This window comes from Coffea arabica, chromosome 2e (assembly GCF_036785885.1).
Source record: "Coffea arabica cultivar ET-39 chromosome 2e, Coffea Arabica ET-39 HiFi, whole genome shotgun sequence".
NCBI classification, from domain to species: domain Eukaryota; kingdom Viridiplantae; phylum Streptophyta; class Magnoliopsida; order Gentianales; family Rubiaceae; genus Coffea; species Coffea arabica.
The window spans coordinates 2,592,067-2,613,741 of NC_092313.1; the positions used below are offsets into that span (position 1 = coordinate 2,592,067).

Below are 21,675 nucleotides of genomic sequence, written 5' to 3' on the forward strand. Positions count from 1 at the left end.
GGTACAAAGCTTTCTACAATGCTAAAAAGTTTCGTTGTTTCAACAGCTTTTTTAACTATGAATTTAAAACTGTCTTGATCCCATTTATATTCAGATAAACATATGAGCAAATTAAATCCTACCATATGCCAGAAAGTGCAGTAGACTGCTCCAAATCGTTTTCTTTCTAAAGATCTCAACACAAGGCCAACATGTCAGATGATAGAAGATGCTCAACACAAGTTTAAGTGAGTGCACACCTACATGCAATAGGCAATAAGTGAGTGAATGCATGTTAAGTGGAGGTCATGACAGGATCTTAGATTAATTAGACAAGTGACTGCAGAACCTACAAGCACAGGAGCCCCCTGGTCATAAACAAATTTAATAAGTAATTACATGTTAATTAGTCATACTTCTTTTCCATTTGATGTTCTAACCACCCTCATAGATACACTAACTGCCAAGATCTAGAAAAAGAATGACCTCTCAGGTATAGAATGGTGGGAAAAAATCACATTTACCAATTGCCCATGCATGCTCTTGTTTGGTTGCGTATAAGAAATTAACTACAGAGAAGATGCGGCCATATCGAAATCACTAAAATAATAAGGTTGTACACATTTTTTATATTAAATAAATTGACTAATCAGTATTCATATGATTGATAGAGCATTTAGAAGTATCAAAAATGAAAAACGGTTGAAGGAAACAAGAGGTTTATATTTTGAGAAGGGATCATTAAACGAGGGACGTTTTTTTTTTCCTAAAAACAACTGTAACAATGAGAATGAATGTACTAAATCTGCATTTTTTTTGCTGAAAAAGTCCCAGATGATACCTACAAAAAATTCCTGATGATTCGGTGGGGCCCGCTCTCTCAGGCGCAGTGGGATTAGTTGGGGTTAATGGCGGTGTCAGGTATCCAGTCCCAGACCGCTACCCCCAGATACCCCTGTGTTGACAAAAAAAAAAAAAAAAAAAAAAAAAAGATACCTACAAAAAATAATCGAACTAATATCTAAACTAAGATTTATCTAAACTAAGATTGAGCACAAAATTAATGTACATTCAGAAAGTTACAAATAAAAGATCAAACAGCCAATAAATTCTTCTGATGTCTTAGACGTGTGATAATGCTTCCTGTTTAGCTGAAGGCATTTTCTTCAAAGCTAGTTGTGCAGCATCCTTAAGCTGCAATTTTTTAGTAGGTAAATCATTAGAAAATAAAATGATGGTTGGCAGTTCCATAACAGTAACATTAAAATGACATACACTCAAATTTGCCTTAACATGATTCCACAACGGAGGTAAGTCAGCAGAGACTTTTTGCACAGAAAGCTCTGGAGGCTTTGCATTCTTGAAAAAGGAATGTTTCAATAGTTTCTCTGCAGTTAGCCTCTTTGTCAAGTCTTTCACCAAGCACATTGCAACCATTTCTTTAAAACACTGTTCGAAATTGAGGAAATGCTTTAGCAATAAAAAACATAAGAATGAGGAAATGCCGAAATAGAAACAAACAGCTAGAATATGGATCTAACTTGGTGTCCTAGAGAAAGTTTATATCTAAGTAGAAACAAACAGATAGAATATTGATCCAGTTTGGTGTGCTAGAAAATGTTTATATCTAAGCACAGTAGCCAACTATTAGAAGAAAAAGGACATGCCTTGGGGAACTTTTTATCGCGGTCATAATCAAGTCCAGGAGGCGCATTTTGTATGGTCATCAAAGGAACCTACCAAAACGAGGAAGTTCCATTAAGTGCACAACTACAGTTCAAGAACATGTTGCATCAAGTTCATTATTGTTATCTGGTGTTGTTGCATATAACGTCCATACCTTCATTGGGGGATATTTCGAGAATGGTGCATGACCATGAGCCAACTCCAGTGTGGTGGATTCCAAATGAGCAGATATCAGCCCTGATACAAAGAAAAATCACCATTTCTTTCACAAAACTATGAAACCAAATTATGCACAAAGGCCATTTTAGTGTTTCTGGAATTCATTAGACACAATGTTTACTTAATTTCTCTTCTTTCTTTCAGGTTTTCCCTTAGCTCTAATTTGCTGCTCATGACAAGCTCTAGGTTGCAAACTTAAAAGGAACATATACTAACAACTTTCTAATTCAACTAAAATATATTAGTCACACTACTTCCCACTTAAGTGGCGAAAATTGGAGCATTCTATACGCAAAGACCATTCCCAGGGACTGATTTTCCATACACTCAGAGTTTCCTTTGCCACTGACTGTAAGCTCTCGTAAAACAAGTACAATTAATATATAATAAAAAGCTTAGCCATGCTTGTTTAACATATAAAAAGAGGTAAAAAATTTTACAAGAAGATGAGCACCACATTGTCCCCAGCTGGCATTTCTCGGCATAATGAAGCAACTATATCGGCATAATCATTAATATCTAGCCTCATCAACTTCACTGCATTCATAAGAAAAGATCTGACTTTAGTTGAGCAGTTCTTTAATACTCTCTCCTAACCAAGAGGAAACGGGTGAAGTAATCTGAGGCAAACAATAAAGGTAATGGAGTAATAATAAAACAAGAACAAGAATAAATGAAACAGAGATCTATATAAGGAAGGGTACCTGGTTTTCCTTTTGCACACTAGCTAGAATCGGCTTTAAAAGACCCAATGGGATGTCATCACTCTCATCTAAAAGCCAAGTCATAATATCTTCCATGTATGAGAATACAGCTTGTGGGTGGTTGAACCTTGTATTAGACATTCAAACACAGAACAACAATCAGCACATGACAATTGAATGTGTTGACTTGCATGAGACAGGTGCAAGATTAGCAAATGAATACCTCTAATTTGTTTAATTTGGTACAACTTTCTAAATTACTCCGTTAGGCTAGTTGCATTGCATACCATGAGTTGATCACTCAACAACAAATAATAAAGGCTTGCCATGAGTCGAGCAAAATTTTCAATTTCATTGCTGCTAAATGAGGAGTTCACGAAGTTGAAAGCAGATCATATTTGCAGGAAAGAAGGTTGAACATAATGGGAATGCTATTACAAGTTCGAATTCAATGCTATTACAAGTTCGAATTCAAGATAACCTTAATTGTTAGTATTAGAGTTAATTTAAAGAAGCAAACAAATATCAATTACTACAAGACCCAAAGAGAAAAGGCAGTTAATCAAAATGTCTTGACAATAAAAATACATATTAAAAATTAGCTGTAACATCTTAGCCTTACTTAATGGTACTTAGAAGGACTTCGAAGATTTTAGTGACCAATGAGTCGCAGCCTATGTCCAGCAAGATGATGCAGCATTTGACCTTCGCAACGATTTCAAGAATGTGCAAAGCTTTAGCATAGCAGGGACCAGAGAAAAGCGACAACTTCTTGAATGCAGCTAAAGTGAACCGAAAAATATCTTGTACAGCATGCAAATGAAAAGGCTGAGAACTGGCTCTAAACAAGTATACAACAGGAAGCAGACAAACAAATACAGAAAAGAGTAAATACTGTTGCAGGTGTTCAGCTTACCTTCATTCTTTCATTCTCATAAGGTTGATGCGGAGAACTAATCCTTAACACCTCACAGATGCAAGACATAACTGAAATCCTGACATCTGTATTAGGATGTCTAAGCAGCCTATCAGAGATCAAAGCCATCATCGAAGGCAAGAGCCCATCTTGAATCAAACTGGAAGGATCTTAACCGAAAAAATAAATTAAAGAAAATCGCACAACCTGAAAAGTTGATTCTTTTTCTCCTTCTCGTGGACTTTCAATCCATTGTCCTCAATCTATGAGAAGCAAAATGTGATTGTGAGTAACTGCAAATTCAAGAAAATAAAGAAAGAAACAAAAACTAAACCCAAAAACATCAAAGTGCCTTCTTTGTTTTCTTCTTTTTGTTGATTAACAAAGAAGAAAGAAAGCATGTAGATGAATGATAGATTTGGTCATCGTTTGAGAGAGAGGGAGAGCAAGAGAGGAAGAGTGTTCGTCTGAGCTCTGAGGGAGACCGAGACGGAGAAAGTGAGATGAAAACAGTGGTAAATATCTGTCATAGGACACTTTTTTTTTTTTAAGGAACAATGGAATCCAAAGTAAACTCACGTGAGGAGCACAGATTTTGGACTAACACTCTCTAGCCAATAACCATTGACCACATCACCACCACAAGCACCTCTTTTGAGATATGGCATTCCCCCTTTTATATATATGTTAATTAATTAACAAAAGAGTAATTCTTAATTGTTCTCAACGAAGGCAGAGAAAAGGATTGAATTAGAAAAATCATAGTGGCCTTGGATGAGGGAGATAGCTATAAGATGGGTTGGTACTTTTCAACTTTGCCAACAATAGAAGAATCGAAGCTCGGGCCTTGGGTTTTGCCAGGGGATTTTTCTATAGAAAAAGGAGAGGAAGAGGAAGAGTGGGAGGCAGAGTTTCTTGTCGATTTTGGCACTGAAAAATAATAGATAGAAACATGAAATAAACAAATAAACAGGGTAAAGAAAATATAGGGAAAAAAAGTAGTTAAGCAAAGCAAACAAAAGAAAGAATTACAAGAGATGAGGAAAAACCGCGGAAGACCCTATACAAAGTGGTTTATGAAGGGAATGAAAGCAAAGTTCCAATTTTTGGACTTGCAATACCACAAACAATAAACAGATTAGATAGCCCAAAAATATCTTTTAAACGAAAAAATCATAAAAGAACTTTCTCAAATTTGTTAAATGCATTCTGATACTTTTTAGTTGCGAAAAAAAATTAAGATTCTTTCCAATTTTTATTTTTTTAAAAAGATAACCAAATAGAATGCACGTTATTAAAGGGGAAAATTTTACAGAATCTGATGTTGGAAGAAATTTCCAATTTTTTGCACCTACAACATATATATACAAATTAATATACAAAAATTAGACTACTAAACCCCACAAAAAATCCAAAAGGTTAGAGAAGTACTAAGCAAGAAGAAGAAATTACAATGCAAAAAAATCATGTGTCGTGCACAACATCCTTTCACGACCATTTTACATGACTCAATTAGGCTGAAATTCCATGTTTTTCTTTTAAGCTGCTTATTTTTCTTCTCATCTTCTACTTTTGATCAGGAGAAAGAATTTAAAAAATTTACAATAAAAAATGCATAGCAAACTTTACCACGATAGCTAGCTAGCTTATTTACCACAATCACAGGCATAGTAGTAGAAGATAAAGACAAGCAAATCACTGAGCTTTCTCCTTAATGCTTCCTAATTCTCCCCCTTCAGTTAGAAAATTACACAAAATACTTGCATGCATAACCAATAATAAAACAAAATGTTTCCATAGTTTACAATCAATGCCAAAGTAATGCAATAGTTTCATTAGAAATGATTTGACCTTTTTTATTTGATAAAAACTCAAGACTATGATTCTTTGCGAGCCTTAGCTCATTTTATTCTTAAGCACATTTATTTTGTTATAGCTATGTCACCTTAAGTTGAATCACAATTTTCATTCTCAAGGTGAATTGTGAAAAATCTTTTGCAAATTAAAAGAAAGTCACCACCAGAAAAAATAACAATACCTCACCATGTAAAGTGCAAATGAGTGAAACTCTTTTATTACCAGAAGTACTAAAAGCATATTAAAGAAAATAGTAGAAGAAAAATGCTTAAATCCAAACAACACTTCTGCCTCATAGAAAGAGAAAATTCCACCATTCATTTCACAAGCACAAAATGAGATTTATCATTAATTTTTTGAAGTCAAGCATCCCATGAAATTATCATCAAAAGTCAAGCCCCTCTAGGCTGTAAACAATTCCAGTCAACAACTTATATATTGGAAGGTTTACAAATTGAGAGAAACCTATGACGGACAAAAAATCTCACTTCTAGTTTTTAAAAAGGGATTAAAGATTAAAAAAAATAAAGCAAGATTTGCCCCAGTGGAATGAACCACTGATTATTTGCAAGCATCAAATGCAAAGCATTATTTATTGTCTTCATTCAAATGAATTCATTGAAATTAACAGATATGGAACTTGGCAAACAAAAATCGAACACCCAAGTATTAGCAAATACATGAATGTCAATGGTTTTAATAATCAGTGCACAAGTTGAGACTTGAAAATTTAGAAGAAGTAGAGTCCTATTTCGTATCACTTAGAACATATTTAACATAATACCAAAAGCATATAATTAAATACAAATTCCTGATAATACATAGCTGCACTGGACAAACAAAACACATACATATTGTAAAAGTACCACAATTTCTTGATAACTATTAAAGAACAGAAAGTATGACAGAAAGTACCTTAACTAACTGCTGAATGTTAGATAACAAATCATAATATTCATCGGCTCAGTATAGAGAACCTGACAATACATATTGAATTAGGTAAATTGGAAAAAAGAGATTAAGAAAAGGTAAAATCATCTATTGAATGTGTGTGATAAATGAGGTGGAAAGAAAAGCCATCTTAAAAGGTAATAATACATATTAGTGTATAACACATATTTTGTTATAGCTATGTCACCTTAAGTTGAATCACAATATCATTACCTGTACAACCTGTAGGAAATTATGTATCACCTTAATGGCCTCCAAAACTTTTGAGAACTCCAACTTATCTTCATTCTTCACTGAGGTCAGGCACAAGACCGATGTAGTTTTCTTATGAACAATCTGCGAGAGAGTGTCAATTACATCAGTCCTGGCTACAATAAAAGCGTCCAAAAAGGCTCCACAAAGAAGGAAACTTACCACTCCCAATCGCGATTTTCCCTTCACAATACAATAGGGAATTTCCATCTTCCTGCACAAAGCAGGAAGCCAAACAACCAACTCGATTGGTTCCACATCGTGAGCAACAATTGTGCCTTGTTCAGCAGAAAATAATTTCTATGAGCCACAGCTTGTACTACCAAGAGTGAGACACTACAGAAAACGAACAAAATATAGAAGAAAAGTACGATAAAGACCTGCTCAACAAGGCACGTCACATGCTGTAAACTGTATTTGACAACGATTGGCTTCTTAGCATCAGAAGCTTTCCCTTTAGCCTCAGCTTGAGCTGTCTTGAGAAGACGCTCTTTTTTGGCTGCCTTGTCCTCAGGCCTGTACTTGAGAAGCATCTTGAATAGATTTGTTGCTGCATATCAATGGAAGCATCAGAAAATACATACATTGGCAAGAGAAAAAATGAAGCAGTGAAATGGCAACCCCGAAAGGAAACAGGATATCTCCTTGACTGGTATTATTAAGATAGGGACAAATTTAGAGACTCCCTTAAATCTACCACAGCAAATTATTAGCTTTTACCAATTTCATGACAACAGATAGAGCGACACATTACGACTCAGTTTCTAGTCATCCAAGAGATTATAGGGGAAGATGATGTACAATTACCATGTACAAATATTATGATCCGAGCAACCTCAATTTCTTTCTATTTACCACATCTGGCATATCCAGTTGGCTAAGAACCATAAAAGAATGATTTTTAAATTTACATAAAGATTTCATTTCCTATTTAGTTACAGCAACACCGTTTGCCCTGCTCAACCATGGGATCCTATTCTACGCAATCATCAGAGAGAAAGGGGGGGAATAAGAATGAGTAAGCATTTGAAGTATGATTACAAGTGCAATAGGTGATCAATATGCGAGAAAGCACAGATTTATGTCAAGAAAATAACTGGATTTTTCTTTACAGCAGTCAAATACCAGACCAGGGTTGTCAAGATGGTGCAATCAAGGTGAACAACTTAGAGTCCCGATAAAAATCATCGTATAACATTAAGAAAAAGGGGAAACAGCATAATAAATAAAAAGCGAGTGAGGGAGAGGCGACCAAGATTTTTGTCGAGTCTTGGAGAACTGGTTGAGCGTCGGAGGAACCTTCAAGCACTGCCTGAGGATCCTCTTCTTCCTCTGGATCCGGACATTGAGAGGCCATTTGATGAACCTGGTGAGATCCTTCTTCGGTGGGAGGGCTCCTCGAATTCCAAACTGCTTCGGACGCTTCTCGAACAGAGGATTCGCCACCTTCTCGATTTTCCTCCTCGCCACTGCAGCTGGAGCCCTCGCACCTCTCTTTGGAGCCTTCAAAACAAAAAAAAAGCATCCATCAATGACAACACAAAGAACTCAAAATGTCAGAGATATGGCGTTTTTTTCAAAACCAAACGAAAGATTGGAAATTAGAATGCAGCATCTGCATATATGTGTATCAGTAACAATCATCATCGAGAAGACAGAAATAACTTGGTGGTGAAGAGCCGCCTTACCATTTCGTTGCCTGAGGGGTTTGGAGAAACAACGGCGCGACGTCAAAAACCCTAGGGCTTAGTTTAGGAGTTTAGGTCTTGTTAGAATAGAATTAGAATTAGACGTTATCAGTTAGTCAGTTAGAAGGAAAAACAGAGAAACAATGAAAGAGGAAAAATGAAAACAAGTTGGACGAACACTCTCCAACCACGATGTGAGACATAGGAATCATCTGCATTTTTCTGTTTTGGTCCCGTGGGTAAAGGAAGAAAGAAGAAAGGGAAAAAAAAAAGAAATGAAAAGGTCGGCTTTCAAAGAAGGAAAAAATGGAGAAGTGGAGGTGGTTGGATGTAGTTTTTCATTTCTGAATGATAATGATCAGGGTGACGAAAAAGAAAGAAAGTGAAAACAGAGGAAGAAAGGGAGTAATGGAGGCGGTGATGATGAAGAAATGGAGAGGGGAAAGTGGAGAGTGGGAGATGACTTGTGACGGTGATCTGCAAATCAAATCAGGGGAGAGGAGGAAAATTTTTGGTCCACTACTTCTCCCAAATTCTAACCAGTCAATCAATCAAGTCTGCGGTGTAAAAGGCCAAAAAAAGTAGCCTGCAGAGCAAATGGTGAACAGTAACAGCATCGTGGGAATAAAAAATTTGGACGAACACTCTTTAGCCAATCACAATTGGCCACATCACCAACACAAGCACTCAATTCGGCCATTGCATTCGCTCTTTTATACATATGTATAAAAATATAATAGTGGATCAATATTTTGATGGAAGGGTAGATTTCTTTTACTAAGGTGTTGCAATTTAGAGGGTTGATTATGATTTTAAAACTTTAATGTTAGATCCACCTTTATTTGTTTGATATGTTAATTAGGTATCTTTTAGGTTACCAAATAAAGAAATATTTCCTTTTATGTAAGCTATTTTGAGTCAATTTAAGAAATTTTATAAATTATTTAGCATTTTGCTTTTTTTTATCCATATCGCTAGCTTGGAAATTAAAAAGAAAAAGGAAAAGTGTTTAAAATTGTATTTATAACTTATTTGAGATGGCTAAAAAAATTAATTTGAAATTCTCTCAAGATGGGAAAAGTAAAAGTCATTTATATATTATTGTGAATGATTTTACATGTTTTATAAATTATTCATAAGTTGTGCATTTTTTACATTTTTTGTCCAAATTATAAAATAAATTTTCTTAAAGGATCTCCCAATCCCAATAAAAACTTATAATTTTTCAAATGCTATGTGATATCTCTACAATAATAAAAGTCTCTATACCTAGATGTTCATCTAGTACATCACATATTTGTTTTAACATTCCAAATCATTTGTTAATAGTCTTTTGTGATTATTCTCTATTCAATCAACTTTTTCTTAAAAATTTCAACCTTTCTCCACAACTAGTAACTTTAATGTTTCATCACATGGTTTCTCTTCTATGCCAAGTGATTGTTGCTCCCGCATGCAAGACTTCAAATTCATCAAATAAATGTCTCCAAATGATTATTACTCTTATATACACATATATATATATATATATATATATAGAGCAAATTATCCGGTTGGCCATTAAACTTTTACCATCGTCGAGTTTTGGTCACTCAACTATTAAAAGTCTGATTTTGGCCACTCAAATATATAAAAGCGAGACGCGAGACCATTCTGTTAGATTTAGCCGTTAACTTCATGGTGCGTCCGTTTGCACGATTTTCAATATAAAAAGCAGGGTCAATTTAGGAAGTTGAAAATAGACCTTCTTCTTCTTGTTGTAAAAAGCTAATAAAGATTACTTTACCAACTATTTATAAAATTTTAAAAAAATTGTTTACAGAATAGGCCTGAAAAAATAGATGCAGAATAGCGTGCCTGCTGATCAGCAAGCGAATTGATCCCCCAAAAGGGAAAAAAAAAAACAAACAAAAAAAAAGAAAGCCCCACATCACAGAACCTAAACCAAAAAGCCCACACTGATTGCTCTTTTGACGGATGCTATAGCAGGCAGGAGTACCTTTTTGAGGGTAAAAGCAAGAGTCTTGGAAGTGAATTTTTCCAAGCTATCACGAGCTTTTCTGGCACAATCGACAGCATGAATCTGCATAAAGGGCGGCATGTCAACAGCCACAACCTTGACGCCGGTGCAACAAAAGAAGTCAGCCAACTCAGCTTGCGAGCAGCAAAATGACTTCCTTCTGCCATTCACCGCAAGCGAAATACATGGTCTATTCATTTCACACAACGGCGTGGCTTGATTAGGTTTCTCCAATTCAAGACTCTTCGACATCAAGCCATACGCTTTCTTCACGCCTCTCCTCCTGTCATAGAACTCCTCCTCCTTTTTTTGGGCTCCTCCTCCTCTTGCTCCTGACGATGATTTCTTGATTTTAAGATTAGATTTATGCCCGTCTAATAAGGCCTTCTGAGCTGGAGGAGCATTAGCCAGGCCTTCCTAAATGGTCCCTGCTTTTTGTATTGGAAATCGTGCAAACGGACGCATCGATGAAGTTAACGGCTAAATCTAACAGAATGGCCTCGCGTCTCGCTTTTATATATTTGAGTGGCCAAAACCAGACTTTTAATAGTTGAGTGACCAAAACTCGACGATGGTAAAAGTTTAATGGCCAACCGGATAATTTGCTCTATATATATATCCTTTTGTCTGTACACGTTCAAAAATAGTACACACGTAAAGTGTGCCAACAGCAAAAATTGTTCGAAACTCAAGGGAGCTTTGCGAAATTATCCCTTTGTTATAAGTTGATTCATCCGTGGCGCGTGGAACGACACGGTTCCGCTGAGAGAAGATGTTCCAGATCGATGGATGGCCCGCCCTTTTGCCGCCAAATCCATATTGTTTTCCCTCCTAATTTTCTCTCACTGGTCACTAGCCGTCTGTCCTCCAACCTTTCCTCGTTACTTACTACTCCTTCAACCTGCCATTTTTTGACAGCCCAAAAAAAAAATCCACCCCCACTGCTTGAATTCAATTCATCCGTTGGGTAATCGCACGGGGGATGCAGATAAAGGTGAAGTGCAGCTGCGGTCAAGGCAATTGCCCGGAATGGGCAATTCTGGAACTCCAAGGCGTGGTTGAGGCCCAGCCCTCCTTTCAAGATCGCCTCCGCAATCTCCATATCGGCCTTCTCTGCCGACCCTCGTCTCAGGTTTCCCAATTCCCCACCGTTTCCCTTTTCAATTAATTAATTCCTTTTCTGGCCTGTCAGCCTTCATTTTTAACCATGACAATTTTCTGAATTTTTCTCTTCTTTTTTTTTCCCTCGCTTCTAGCTTCTCGTAGCATATCTGTGAAACTTGTTTCGGTGGGTTTGTAGGAAAGTTACACGTTTACAGTAGGGTACCACGAGTTGACGGGGACGAAGGTGCCCCTGAAGAAGCCTATTTTGGTGTTGAAGAAAACTAGGGTCTCAGATGAGGATGTGGTTGAAGGAGAGGGAGAGGAAGAGAAGGATAGTGGAGGGGATATTGCTTCTCCGTCAAATTCAAGGGTACAATTGGCTGTCATTGGAATTATTCGCCACAAGATATTGTTCAAGACCAGACCAAAGGCGCTCATCTCTGGTAATAAATCAAACTTGCATTATCTAATATTGCCCAACTCAGAAATCTAGATCAATCTATTCAACGGAATAAAGTGTTTGACATTTCTTTCCTCATATGCTTCGGTGCTAAATTCAGGACCTCAAACTGTTGCCATGGGAAAAATCAGTACGCCAAGTTCCCTTGCGCCAAATTGTGGATATACCTTTGCCTGAATTACCATCGTATCCTGCTTTGCGCTCTCGTGGAGAAGCGAGGGAATTTGATTTTCCTGTTGCCTTCTTGAGAAGCACTTGAAAAAAAAAAAGAGTAGTTAGTGGCAAAAGTTCAGTTTCAATCCTCTAGTGCTTGTGTAACTTCCTTCTTGATCATCACAGAAACTGTTCATTCTCTTGTCATAAACTGGTTTCTGTTTGGGATGGTACATTTTTTTTTTATACCGTTTGATATAAGGAAAGAGATATAAATTACGAATACGATGAAGCGAATTAAATGATAAAAATAAAAAGAAAGATGCTCTGCTCTATAATTACTTCCTATTTTTCCTCGAGCCCATACTATTTGTTTTGAAATCTAGTATTGATGTTTCGTTGAGTATAAAATTAATCCTCGAGCCCACACTAATCGTTTCGAATTCTAGTATCCATCTTGGGTTGAGTATAAAATCTCTGTTGATAAAATATACTATCAAGAATCCTCCATGATAAGTTGGGGGTTCGGGATGAAGTGCATGGTGGTTTGGGTGTTCTTACAAATTCATTTGATCAGATCAAATTTTATAAGAATAAGCCAGAAATTATGTATTTCTATTTTTTGGCGACTTTAATAATTTAAAAAGTGGGGCGGTAAACACTCGGATTGGTTAGCACTCCATAATACAACATAAAATATTAATAATTCATAAATAAATTTATAATTATAAAATATATATTATATATAATTATGAATTTTCATCAAACCCGATTTGAACTTAAAACTCAAATGATAATATGAATTGAACTTGAACTTTTTAACATGAGCTTGAAACTCTAAGGGGGCGCCTGGTTCTTGCTTTGGAATTGGAAAGGAAAATGGAATAATTCCCCCACTAATAAGGATTTTGGTCAATTCCTATTACACTGGACCAAGAGTACAGTATTGGAATTATTGTAATTCCAAGTACCAAAACTCCTAAATCAAACAGTCCCTAAAGTTCGAAATCCAAAAATTCATATAATTTATAAGCCGAGCTTTAGCAAGAGCTCGAAAAGTCCAATTGATACCTCTCTTTCAAATTCAATCTACCAAAATACAACTTGCACTATCAGGTGCCACCGAGGATTCCAATAAAGAGGAAAAGCATAAACAGCAACACTAGACACCAATTAAACGCAGACAGGTACACCAATAGCAAAGTATCGTTAAAAAACCGTAAAAGCCCAGATGAAGCAATTCTGTATAGAAAAGTAGGGTTGTTTTACAGCTAATTTCACAACAATCATGTATGCCATTCTTACGAACAATAAGAAGCAAAATTCCAGGCGAATGGGAACTTCCATCAAGAAGAATTTGCAGCTTGCAATGGAGATGTATCAATTGGTGAGGACCAGCTCGAATCCCTGAAGGATCCGAGCTGAATCCCTATTTACTTAAGTTACAAAACATTGCTAAAATAAATTGTAATGGTAGAATTAATCTCTATGCAGGGCCAGAAATTCCTACGCTAGCACGAGCTCTTAACATTTCAGTTCTCTTACTTCTCTCCATGACATCTACTAGCCAGTCTACGCTTTCTTTAATCCCTGTCCTGTAATCAATGACGAACTCTAGAATGAGAACCTTTAATGTACAAGAAGCACACGAAGTACACATTTTCTTGTACGTCACCACAAGCAGCACAAAGCTTCCAATTGGGACTCTAGGACAATTAAATCCAGCAGTTTATACTTACCCATCATATGCAGAAACAGCTTGAAAAGTATAAACTCGTTCATCCAATTTCTTGAGATCTAGATACCGCGCAACTTCTTCAGCTGTTACTGCCTGCGCTAGATCCTGCAATGCAGATCTTGCATCTTAATTAGCAACAATTGCTTCAAAGAACAAGAGAACTGATAGCAAACCTTTTGGTAATTGTACAAGATGCCTCAATTTCTTTCACAACTAATCAAGTGAAGGAAGAATATACAAAGAGATCATCATAAATATTTATCTTTTTGCGCATTCAAAATGTTTATATCACAGGTTACGACCAAATGAGCAAAGAACATTCCACATAGGAAAGAACCGAGAACATCCTTTCCGTCCTTTTCAATTATCAAAGAAAGGAAATAAGAATGTTTGGAAAGCCCATAACAACAAATATATTGGTAATGTGATGCAGCACTAATTCTCTATACAGTAACACGTACATCACAAAGGAGGAGGGGAAAAAGTTTTTGAGAACAATATTTCGTGTTCTTTTCTTCATTTTGCAAATGAGGTTATACAAAGGCATAAAGGTGTGAAAAACAGTAATACCTGCTTGTTTGCTAATATGAGAAGTGGGGCTCCTTGCAAATCTTCATGCCTAAGAACCTTTTCTGTTCATCACATTGTGCACGAAGCAGAGCACATTAGAACATAAAATGAAGATCCTAACTCAAGCGACAAATGGTAATGATGACATGCAAAAAGTTACATTTCACTAATTTAACTTGATCTACACTGCTTACCAAGTGCTGACTTAGAATCTTCAAACCGTGAAGGACAGGCAGCATCAACAACGTATACTACTGCATGTGCCTCCTCATAATATTTCTCCCAAATTGATCGAAGACCAGGCTGATGTAACATGACAATCACACATCAGTACCCAATTCCTCAGTTTGAAAGACGGCAAGTTCACGGACCTCACAAAGTGGTTTAAGTAGAAAGGGCTTTTATATGCCAGAAATGATGGTTCAAAAACAACGGGAAAAGATGTTTTCCCTAATAATCATACAGCAGAAGGAGATTTTAAGACAATTAGTCTGTTTTGCAACATCACACAGGGACAACAGTGATAATACTGTCACAGTTATAGCTTTTTAGTTAGCAAGATGTGCTACAGAACTAGCTTCTATTATTACTAGACAGAAATTTCAAAATGTGGAATACACATTTGCCTGAAAACTAATGCAATTGAAGACCAGAAACTTATGTTTCAATACCTGTCCTCCCAGGTCCCAAAAGACAAGTTTTGTGTTTGAAACTTCAACTCGACCAATATTAAGTCCCACCGTTGGAACAATACGATCAGGAGGAAGGCCTTCCAAATTTGAATATTGGGACTTCAGTTTCTCCAGTAGTGTCTAAACATATCAAAGATAAATAGTAATACTAATAATAATCAGACATAATTTCATAAGACTGATCCATAGTAATTCGTATGGGTAAAACTGCATCAAAAGTACGAGCAGACATTGTCCATGCGTATTAATAAATGAATAGGAGAGCACAGAGGAGAAGGCAACTCAGGCACATTTATGGTAAAATTCTTAAAACATAATGAAGTTCCCTTTGCATTTAAACAAAATATAAACAAGACACTTCTCACTGATGCTTAGTGTAGAAGTCAGAGGCAACTTTTTCAACTTCAAGAAATCTGGTAATATACAATCACAAAAATGTAAAGGTGGAAGAAATGCAAAGTGCAGTTGTAAGATGGAAAAACTTAGCTTGCTTAACGTTATGTAGCATTAGAAAAATAAAGAATTCAAGAGGTATAAAATTAAGCTGCATGCAACAAGCAAGAAAACTAGTTAGGATATTACCGTTTTCCCAGCCTTGTCAATTCCAAGAATAAGAACATGAAACTCTGTTTTGCTGAACATGTACTTCCAAAGTCCATAAAACAACGAAAACATCTCTGACTTGTTATATTGTCTCTATCAAGCATTCTACTCAACTCTCAGTAGGTTCCAGATAACTTCATTTTCTAGCCATCAATAAAAATATCCTGAGACAGAGAAGGAAGATATCGATACAATAACCAATAATTAAAAAAAAAGGATGAGTTCATAGACAAACAGGTGTCAGGTGTCAGCAAGAGAAAGGAAAGGGAAAAACATGCTGATTGGCAAAATTTTTATTTTATAATTATTTCTGTAAGACTCTTTTTCCTGCATCAATTGCGAATGAAAGAGTTCATAGAGACACAGAGAAAAAAAGAGACCCAAGGCAGAAAACTTGAAAGAAACACAATTTGCTTCAACCCACCATTCAGTACCATGAAGGAGTAAGCATTTCGCATATCTCCTAGAACAACTTAAATGTCAGTGAGATCACTAGTTTCAAAGAATTAAATCATTAGAAAGTTATGAGATATAAAAGAAATATTGCGAGATGCTGTGTGTGTAGCGGCAAAGAGCTGGAATCCCAATTATAGCTGCCTCCAATGAAATTCATATCTGTATTCCATATTGAGCAACAATTAACAGCAGATGGGTCCAAAACGCCATCAATATGTATATGCTCACACTAACCTCGCCACAATATATTCCACCAATCTAGGTTAGATATATCCTTAGAAGAAAATAGGGAGAAAAAAATCAGTATATCTCAGTTTTTCGTAGTTAAGTTGATGAATCTTCCCCTGAGTTTAAGGACCTGATCTTCCCCAGGCCTGTGATACAGAACCGACAAAGGCGCAATAACTAATGCGACTGGAAAACAAGATCTTGAATCCGGAACACTCGATACAAAATAACCCCACTACTTATTTACTGATAAAATACTTGAAATTCAATAAACCGAAAACAGAAAGAAAAAAAAAAGCTCCAGATCAAGGATCAAAGAATCAATTATAATACTACTGCACAAGAGAAGAAGATGTTCTTACTGTATGCGGAAAAGAAGAATGAGCGAGATTGCAAATCAAATAGAGCTATCTGGGAATTTTCTTTCAGCTCGATTTTTAATTTCTTTAATAACCCCTTTCCCTTCTTGTTTGAAGAGCTTCAAATCCCCCACCGGTTTTGTTGCTTATTACGGAATTTTGTTCATAATAATTTTCTCGGCCCATTGTTCTCGCGTTCATCTTGCTTTTCATGTCTATTTCCCACAATGCCCTCCCTGGTTTGTGCCAACTGCCAAATTGCCAATCTCGAACACTCGGAGTTTTGACGTTTGACCCAGACCCGTATTGAGTGGAACAGGGTGCGCTGCACGTCATCTTCTTTCACCCTCGTTTGACATCGCGGTACTTTCGGTGAAAAAACGCTTTTGGATGTTACAAAAACTTTTGAGGCATTTGGTTCTGTAAAATTAGAGTTAACTTTTTAGCGTTAAAAATATTATTAGAATAGCTTTTATGTTTTAAAAAATAAAATATTAAATTTAATTATTTTATCTTATATTATGAATTAAATAAAGAGATAAATATATTTTAATATTTTATATTACATATTATTTAATACAATAAATACTTATTCAACTATGTATTCAAACAATTTATTTTAAATATTTAAGTATTTAATAAGTATTTTTGTTAAAAATTCTATTGGTGAAGTATTTTTGAATAAACAATCGCAATCCCAAACCGCCTTAATTACGTTAACAAAATTCTAATATGAGTATATAGGTAGGCCCCCACTCCCACTAGCCTGGCAGCCATACTGAGTGTGTTGGGATTGTAAATTATTTGAGATATTTTTTACTATATCACTTTTTTTGATATAATATGTGTGAGATAAAAAGGTGATTGAAAAATGTGTTGATGATGCTAGCAAATCAATGTGTGTAAATAAAGTGAAATAATCTTCAATCCAAACACACTAACTAGTTACATTTAATTAATTAAGTGCATGAAACAAAGTCAATCTTTCTTTATTTCCATTTCTTCTCTTTCTTTCCACCCGGAGTTAGTCAAACTCGCTCAGAAAAATACTACTAATAGATACAACAAATAAGCTTAATGACCTTTTTTTTAAAAGTTTAATGACCTCGGTTGTTTTTGGCCAATTGTGTTCATTTCTTTCTTTTTTTTTCCTTCCCCTCTCATTACATATGAATATATGATATAAATAGTAAATAAATGGAATTAAAACTTGAGAGAATGATTAAGTCAAGTAGCTGGGATTTCTTACTTAAAAAAGAAGTTGATGCATGTACACTTTAAAAATAATTAGTTCTTGTCAAATTTCCAATCCTAGTAAAAAAGGGATACTAGCTTCCTTTCATCCGTCCAACTCTTTGGTCAATGTTAAGAATGCTAGTTTCTTTTTTAAATGAACACCATTAAATACATGCATATTACACAATTAAAAATAATTATATGTGTGTGTGTGTGGGGCAGTGTTGAAATAAAAAAAATTTAAACTAAGGAAAATATTAATCGGATCTCTTATACAAAAAGGCTTGCAAATTATTGCAGCAACTTAAATCAGGACATTCGTTTGAGTAAAAAGAAAAGCCCAAGATGATGTCGGTCGTGCTGGGGCGATGTTGAGGGCGATTTGCTAATACACCTAAGTGGCAGGGGTATTAAAGGAATCGTAGAACAAGCAGCTTTCCTCAAACAATTGACATAAATACATTTTCGCAAGAGGAAGCAAGGGAACAGCTACCATTCCTTCATCTTTTCAAAGGTACGATCTCTGTCTTCTCCTTCTTCCATTTTTTTTTCCAACCGCCCCCCTGCATTGCCATGCCATAAGCTTGGTTATTTCTTTTTTCACTTTGGCGAACCTCTCGCAATATCGGGAAGTTCCGAATTTCATGCACCTGGGCCCCTGAACATTGAATGAAAATTGTCAATGAATTGAATGTTTCGTAAGAAGTGCTTAATCGGATATTCTTTGTTGTCTGTTCTTGATTTTGAATAAATTATCTTGTTTGGTAAGTAGTTCTTTAGCTTTTTTTTTTTGGGGGGGGGCGGGGGTTCTGGTTCCATTTATAAGTAACCATTAGGGCTTCGTTTGTGATTAGTCATTTTTCATCTAATAGAATAGCCGAGTTCTAAAAATGTTTTACCGTAGCCTGAAAATGTTGTTATGGTCCATTGATGTGGATGGAGATTAAAATCTGAATTTGTCTGTACTTGCTACAGAACTTCTAATTTGGAGGAAATTTTACTTGTTTGAGCCAAAAAAGCTTATTACCAGATTTGTTTTGCTGTTCACTGCTAGCTGTTTGACGGTCAACTGTTGAACCCGTGCTGGGATTTGTACAATATTTCCTTTTGACTGCGGAAATGAGGTAATTCCCCCTTCCGTATGCTTTCTGCTTACTGGGGTTCCTATAGCTTTTACTTATTGGCTGCATTTTATGCTTACAAATATCACCATGATTGAGGCTTGAAATCTCTAAAGATAGATTTCATAATTCTTTTGTTGTTCCTCTCCCATTCAATTTCAAGTGGCGAGTTATTTTCCTTGAGTTGATTGCACATATTTCAAGCCTGTTATTGAGTTTTGTACGGTATGGAGCTGTGTTCAATCAATTGAGTTTGGTCAAATGTGCATGACGAACAGAAACTTATGTTAAAGAAGTAGTACTAGTCTGGCTAATGAATATGATCATACATAACTCTTTTGGAGGTTTTCTTGTTGTTGGCGTACTGTTGGCAAAGAATTGACTATTCTGTTCATTTACTTTTCTCCATTCTGATTTTTAATGTTTTTAGAATTGTATTCATGACTGTCCAAGGGAAAGTCTGCATCATTTGGACGTCTCTCAAATATTAAACAAGATATATCGTGATCTGAGCATGTTCATTCTGGTGCCAGGGGACGTGTGAGATGGGATGAAGCCAATCTTGGGGAGATTGAAGCAAATAAGCCTGTAAGACAGAAGATTACAGAACCAAAGACGCCATATCATCCTATGATTGATGATGATGGTACGTTTGTTTGAGTATTCTTGCTTCTTTCAATGCTTCTTCTTCTTCTTCTCGTCCCTCCCTCTCTCTGTCCCCGTCCCTCCCTCCCTCCCTCCCCATTTCTTTTCTGTTTTCTCCTAAGAGGTCTCTAAGGGTATGTTAGGTTTACACATTCGTGGTAGTTGACCATAAAGGGCAGTAAGTGGATAAGATTGTTAAATCAGTGGGCTTACTTTCAGGAAAATGGTGTTTGGAGGACTAAATTGTGCCTGAACTGTCAAAATTCGTTATCTGTCAATCTCAAGCTTCAATCATGGAATAAATGTCAATCGCCGCTAAGCTATTTATCTCACTGCCCTTGTGACCAACTTGAAGTGGTTTTCTCATTTGCAATTATCTAGAAACTTTTTGTTCCTGTATTTGGTGTGAATATGACTTATTGTTAAGCTCATGATTTATCTTGCATGACATGCAAGTTGAGTATTAGTGATGTTCGTCACCCCAGAAAAGAGACAACTGGCTGCGTTACTTGTCAGTTGCTTTTTTAATTGGTTCTTTGTCAACATTTTATCATGTTAGGATCATTGTCTCCTATACGAGGAGGTAGCTTTGATGATGGGTTGGCTGCTGATCCAGTGAATGCGGAAGCAATATGTTTTGCATTGAATGACATGGCTTCTTCCAGTAAAACTACTTCAAGACGCTCAGGCTGGACATCATCTGAGGATGAAGCAGATGCCATGGATCAAGATGAAGGTGTATCTCCAATCAATGCCCAATTGTATTTTCATCAAAATTTGTGTAGTTTCTCAAATTAAAATTTTGTTTGTGGAAATTTAAGTAAAGCTTGCTTTTTGTTGGGAAAGTCACTTTTTATGAAATAGGTAAACCAGTTAGAATTCTTTCTGGATCAACACGACAGCTGCACTATTTGAGGCTACTGCTAGCAGTACTCAAGGGGATGATAATTTTCTCTCTTAATGTTTATTTTTGTTGTTTGAATAAATTCTTCAATACAGTTCCATATGATTCTAAGAGATGATTTGCTACAAATGCATCAGATTCTGATTCAGAAAGAAGCAGGACCTTTCGGGAGCACAGACGGGCTCATTATGACGAGTTCCGCAAAGTGAAGGAATTGCGAAGAAAGGGCTCTTTGCTTGAAGATGCATCTGAAGATGAGGATGAAAATGGTGAGAGAAAGGGTAAGAATGACCCATCAGCCTTGGCTGATGGAGTCAAAGACATAGAGATAGAAGGGGACAATGATGCCACTGGACCATCAAAGCCTGCCAATGGAACTTAGTTGATGTTACAAACATTTACAGGAAATGTTTATTTCTTTTTTTCATTGAGGTGGTTTTGTTGCAATTCTCGGATCTGCTTTGATCTGGAACGTGTGCTTTCTTCCTTTGAGATGTATATAAGCATTTTTAATATGTAGGATCTTTTGACAGACTTCCTCTGGTGAATGAGGGAATAATCTTGTAACAGTTGCTGAAAACATGATGCTTGGTGAGCATAATGTTTCAGGTCAAAATGTTCCTAGCGCTTTGAGTTCAGTTAAGCTTGCTAACCATTTTGAGTTCAATCAGTTTAAGCATCGAAGGGTTGAAGTTGAAATACCGGATTGCCTGGTTCGACAAGACTCTCGGATCATAGCCCTTTGATATTTGATTCAAAGGGTACTTTCGGTTCTCAAAGTTAAAAGGAAAAGAAAAATGCAAATCGAGGAAGAAAGCGGAATGAAACCTTCTTAATTTGGAATGTTGCTGCAAATGGAATTTTCATCGTACTGAAAGAAGAACTGAGAGAGAACATTGGAGGGCCTAGGCCTCATCATTTTAATTAATGCTGATGATGCGGCACAATGTATACCACTTGATCTTTGGGTGGACTTGTAGACCGTTCTACACAAGTTTTTGCTCCAAAGACGACAGGATATTGCTCGGTGCAATTCGTAATTGCAGTGTCGTAGACAGAAGTCTGATAAAGAAAAAGGTGTGCCACTGCCAGTAGTAAATTTTGCAATATACGAGCTGACATGAATGGTGGAGC

General features: G+C 36.3%; 4 protein-coding genes across 17 annotated transcripts; 2 read left to right on the plus strand and 2 right to left on the minus strand.

The window, feature by feature from the left end:
• Positions 1-764: 764 nt before the first annotated feature.
• On the minus strand, positions 765-8,811 carry LOC113717612 (sister chromatid cohesion protein PDS5 homolog D-like). 13 transcript variants are annotated; one of them, XM_072078114.1, is made up of 16 exons: positions 8,253-8,811; positions 7,817-8,067; positions 6,945-7,114; positions 6,727-6,842; positions 6,526-6,648; positions 6,277-6,338; positions 3,712-3,767; positions 3,505-3,590; positions 3,211-3,293; positions 2,589-2,715; positions 2,339-2,421; positions 1,820-1,902; positions 1,647-1,715; positions 1,255-1,428; positions 976-1,173; positions 765-820 (listed from the first exon to the last, which is right to left on the minus strand). In XM_072078114.1, the coding sequence occupies exons 11-15, from the start codon at positions 2,367-2,369 to the stop codon at positions 1,102-1,104; spliced, it is 429 nt and encodes a 142-aa protein (XP_071934215.1). In that variant the 5' UTR covers positions 2,370-2,421; positions 2,589-2,715; positions 3,211-3,293; positions 3,505-3,590; positions 3,712-3,767; positions 6,277-6,338; positions 6,526-6,648; positions 6,727-6,842; positions 6,945-7,114; positions 7,817-8,067; positions 8,253-8,811; the 3' UTR covers positions 765-820; positions 976-1,101. The 13 variants fall into 13 exon arrangements, with proteins under 13 accessions (XP_071934215.1, XP_071934213.1, XP_071934214.1 ...); XM_072078112.1 differs by having other exon boundaries at positions 3,211-3,391; XM_072078113.1 differs by having other exon boundaries at positions 3,505-3,613.
• Positions 8,812-10,955: 2,144 nt separating this feature from the next.
• On the plus strand, positions 10,956-12,222 carry LOC113733463 (uncharacterized). The gene is made up of 3 exons (XM_027259829.2): positions 10,956-11,404; positions 11,573-11,819; positions 11,937-12,222. The coding sequence occupies exons 1-3, from the start codon at positions 11,255-11,257 to the stop codon at positions 12,011-12,013; spliced, it is 474 nt and encodes a 157-aa protein (XP_027115630.1). The 5' UTR covers positions 10,956-11,254; the 3' UTR covers positions 12,014-12,222.
• Positions 12,223-13,198: 976 nt separating this feature from the next.
• Positions 13,199-16,813, minus strand: LOC113730088 (uncharacterized). The gene is made up of 7 exons (XM_027254545.2): positions 16,639-16,813; positions 15,572-15,756; positions 14,969-15,109; positions 14,492-14,600; positions 14,298-14,359; positions 13,729-13,832; positions 13,199-13,584 (listed from the first exon to the last, which is right to left on the minus strand). Exons 2-7 carry the CDS (start codon positions 15,662-15,664, stop codon positions 13,476-13,478), a joined length of 618 nt encoding a protein of 205 aa, XP_027110346.1. The 5' UTR covers positions 15,665-15,756; positions 16,639-16,813; the 3' UTR covers positions 13,199-13,475.
• Positions 16,814-18,230: 1,417 nt separating this feature from the next.
• Positions 18,231-21,179, plus strand: LOC113730089 (protein phosphatase inhibitor 2). Of its 2 annotated transcripts, none has more exons than XM_027254547.2 (5): positions 18,231-18,385; positions 18,847-18,995; positions 19,526-19,638; positions 20,197-20,373; positions 20,679-21,179. In XM_027254547.2, the coding sequence occupies exons 2-5, from the start codon at positions 18,991-18,993 to the stop codon at positions 20,921-20,923; spliced, it is 540 nt and encodes a 179-aa protein (XP_027110348.1). In that variant the 5' UTR covers positions 18,231-18,385; positions 18,847-18,990; the 3' UTR covers positions 20,924-21,179. The 2 variants fall into 2 exon arrangements, with proteins under 2 accessions (XP_027110348.1, XP_027110349.1); XM_027254548.2 differs by having other exon boundaries at positions 18,308-18,385; positions 18,926-18,995.
• The last annotated feature ends 496 nt before the right edge of the window (positions 21,180-21,675 follow it).

Excerpts from the sequence above, each read along its gene's own strand:
- LOC113730088 (XM_027254545.2), bottom strand. The coding sequence starts at position 15,664 with ATGTTTTCGTTGTTTTATGGACTTTGGAAGTACATGTTCAGCAAAACA. Across the intron at positions 13,833-14,297 it reads TCATATTAGCAAACAAGCAG|GATCTAGCGCAGGCAGTAAC; the intron begins GTATTACTGTTT and ends TCTGCATTGCAG. Across the intron at positions 13,585-13,728 it reads GCTGTTTCTGCATATGATGG|GACAGGGATTAAAGAAAGCG; the intron begins GTAAGTATAAAC and ends CATTGATTACAG.
- LOC113733463 (XM_027259829.2), top strand. The coding sequence starts at position 11,255 with ATGCAGATAAAGGTGAAGTGCAGCTGCGGTCAAGGCAATTGCCCGGAA. Across the intron at positions 11,405-11,572 it reads TCTGCCGACCCTCGTCTCAG|GAAAGTTACACGTTTACAGT; the intron begins GTTTCCCAATTC and ends GTGGGTTTGTAG. Across the intron at positions 11,820-11,936 it reads ACCAAAGGCGCTCATCTCTG|GACCTCAAACTGTTGCCATG; the intron begins GTAATAAATCAA and ends TGCTAAATTCAG.
- LOC113717612 (XM_072078116.1), bottom strand. The coding sequence starts at position 2,369 with ATGCCGAGAAATGCCAGCTGGGGACAATGTG. Across the intron at positions 1,903-2,338 it reads TGCCAGCTGGGGACAATGTG|GGCTGATATCTGCTCATTTG; the intron begins GTGCTCATCTTC and ends TCTTTGTATCAG. Across the intron at positions 1,174-1,254 it reads ATGTTAAGGCAAATTTGAGT|CTTAAGGATGCTGCACAACT; the intron begins GTATGTCATTTT and ends AAAAAATTGCAG.
- LOC113730089 (XM_027254547.2), top strand. Across the intron at positions 19,639-20,196 it reads TCCTATGATTGATGATGATG|GATCATTGTCTCCTATACGA; the intron begins GTACGTTTGTTT and ends TTATCATGTTAG. Across the intron at positions 20,374-20,678 it reads TGCCATGGATCAAGATGAAG|ATTCTGATTCAGAAAGAAGC; the intron begins GTGTATCTCCAA and ends CAAATGCATCAG.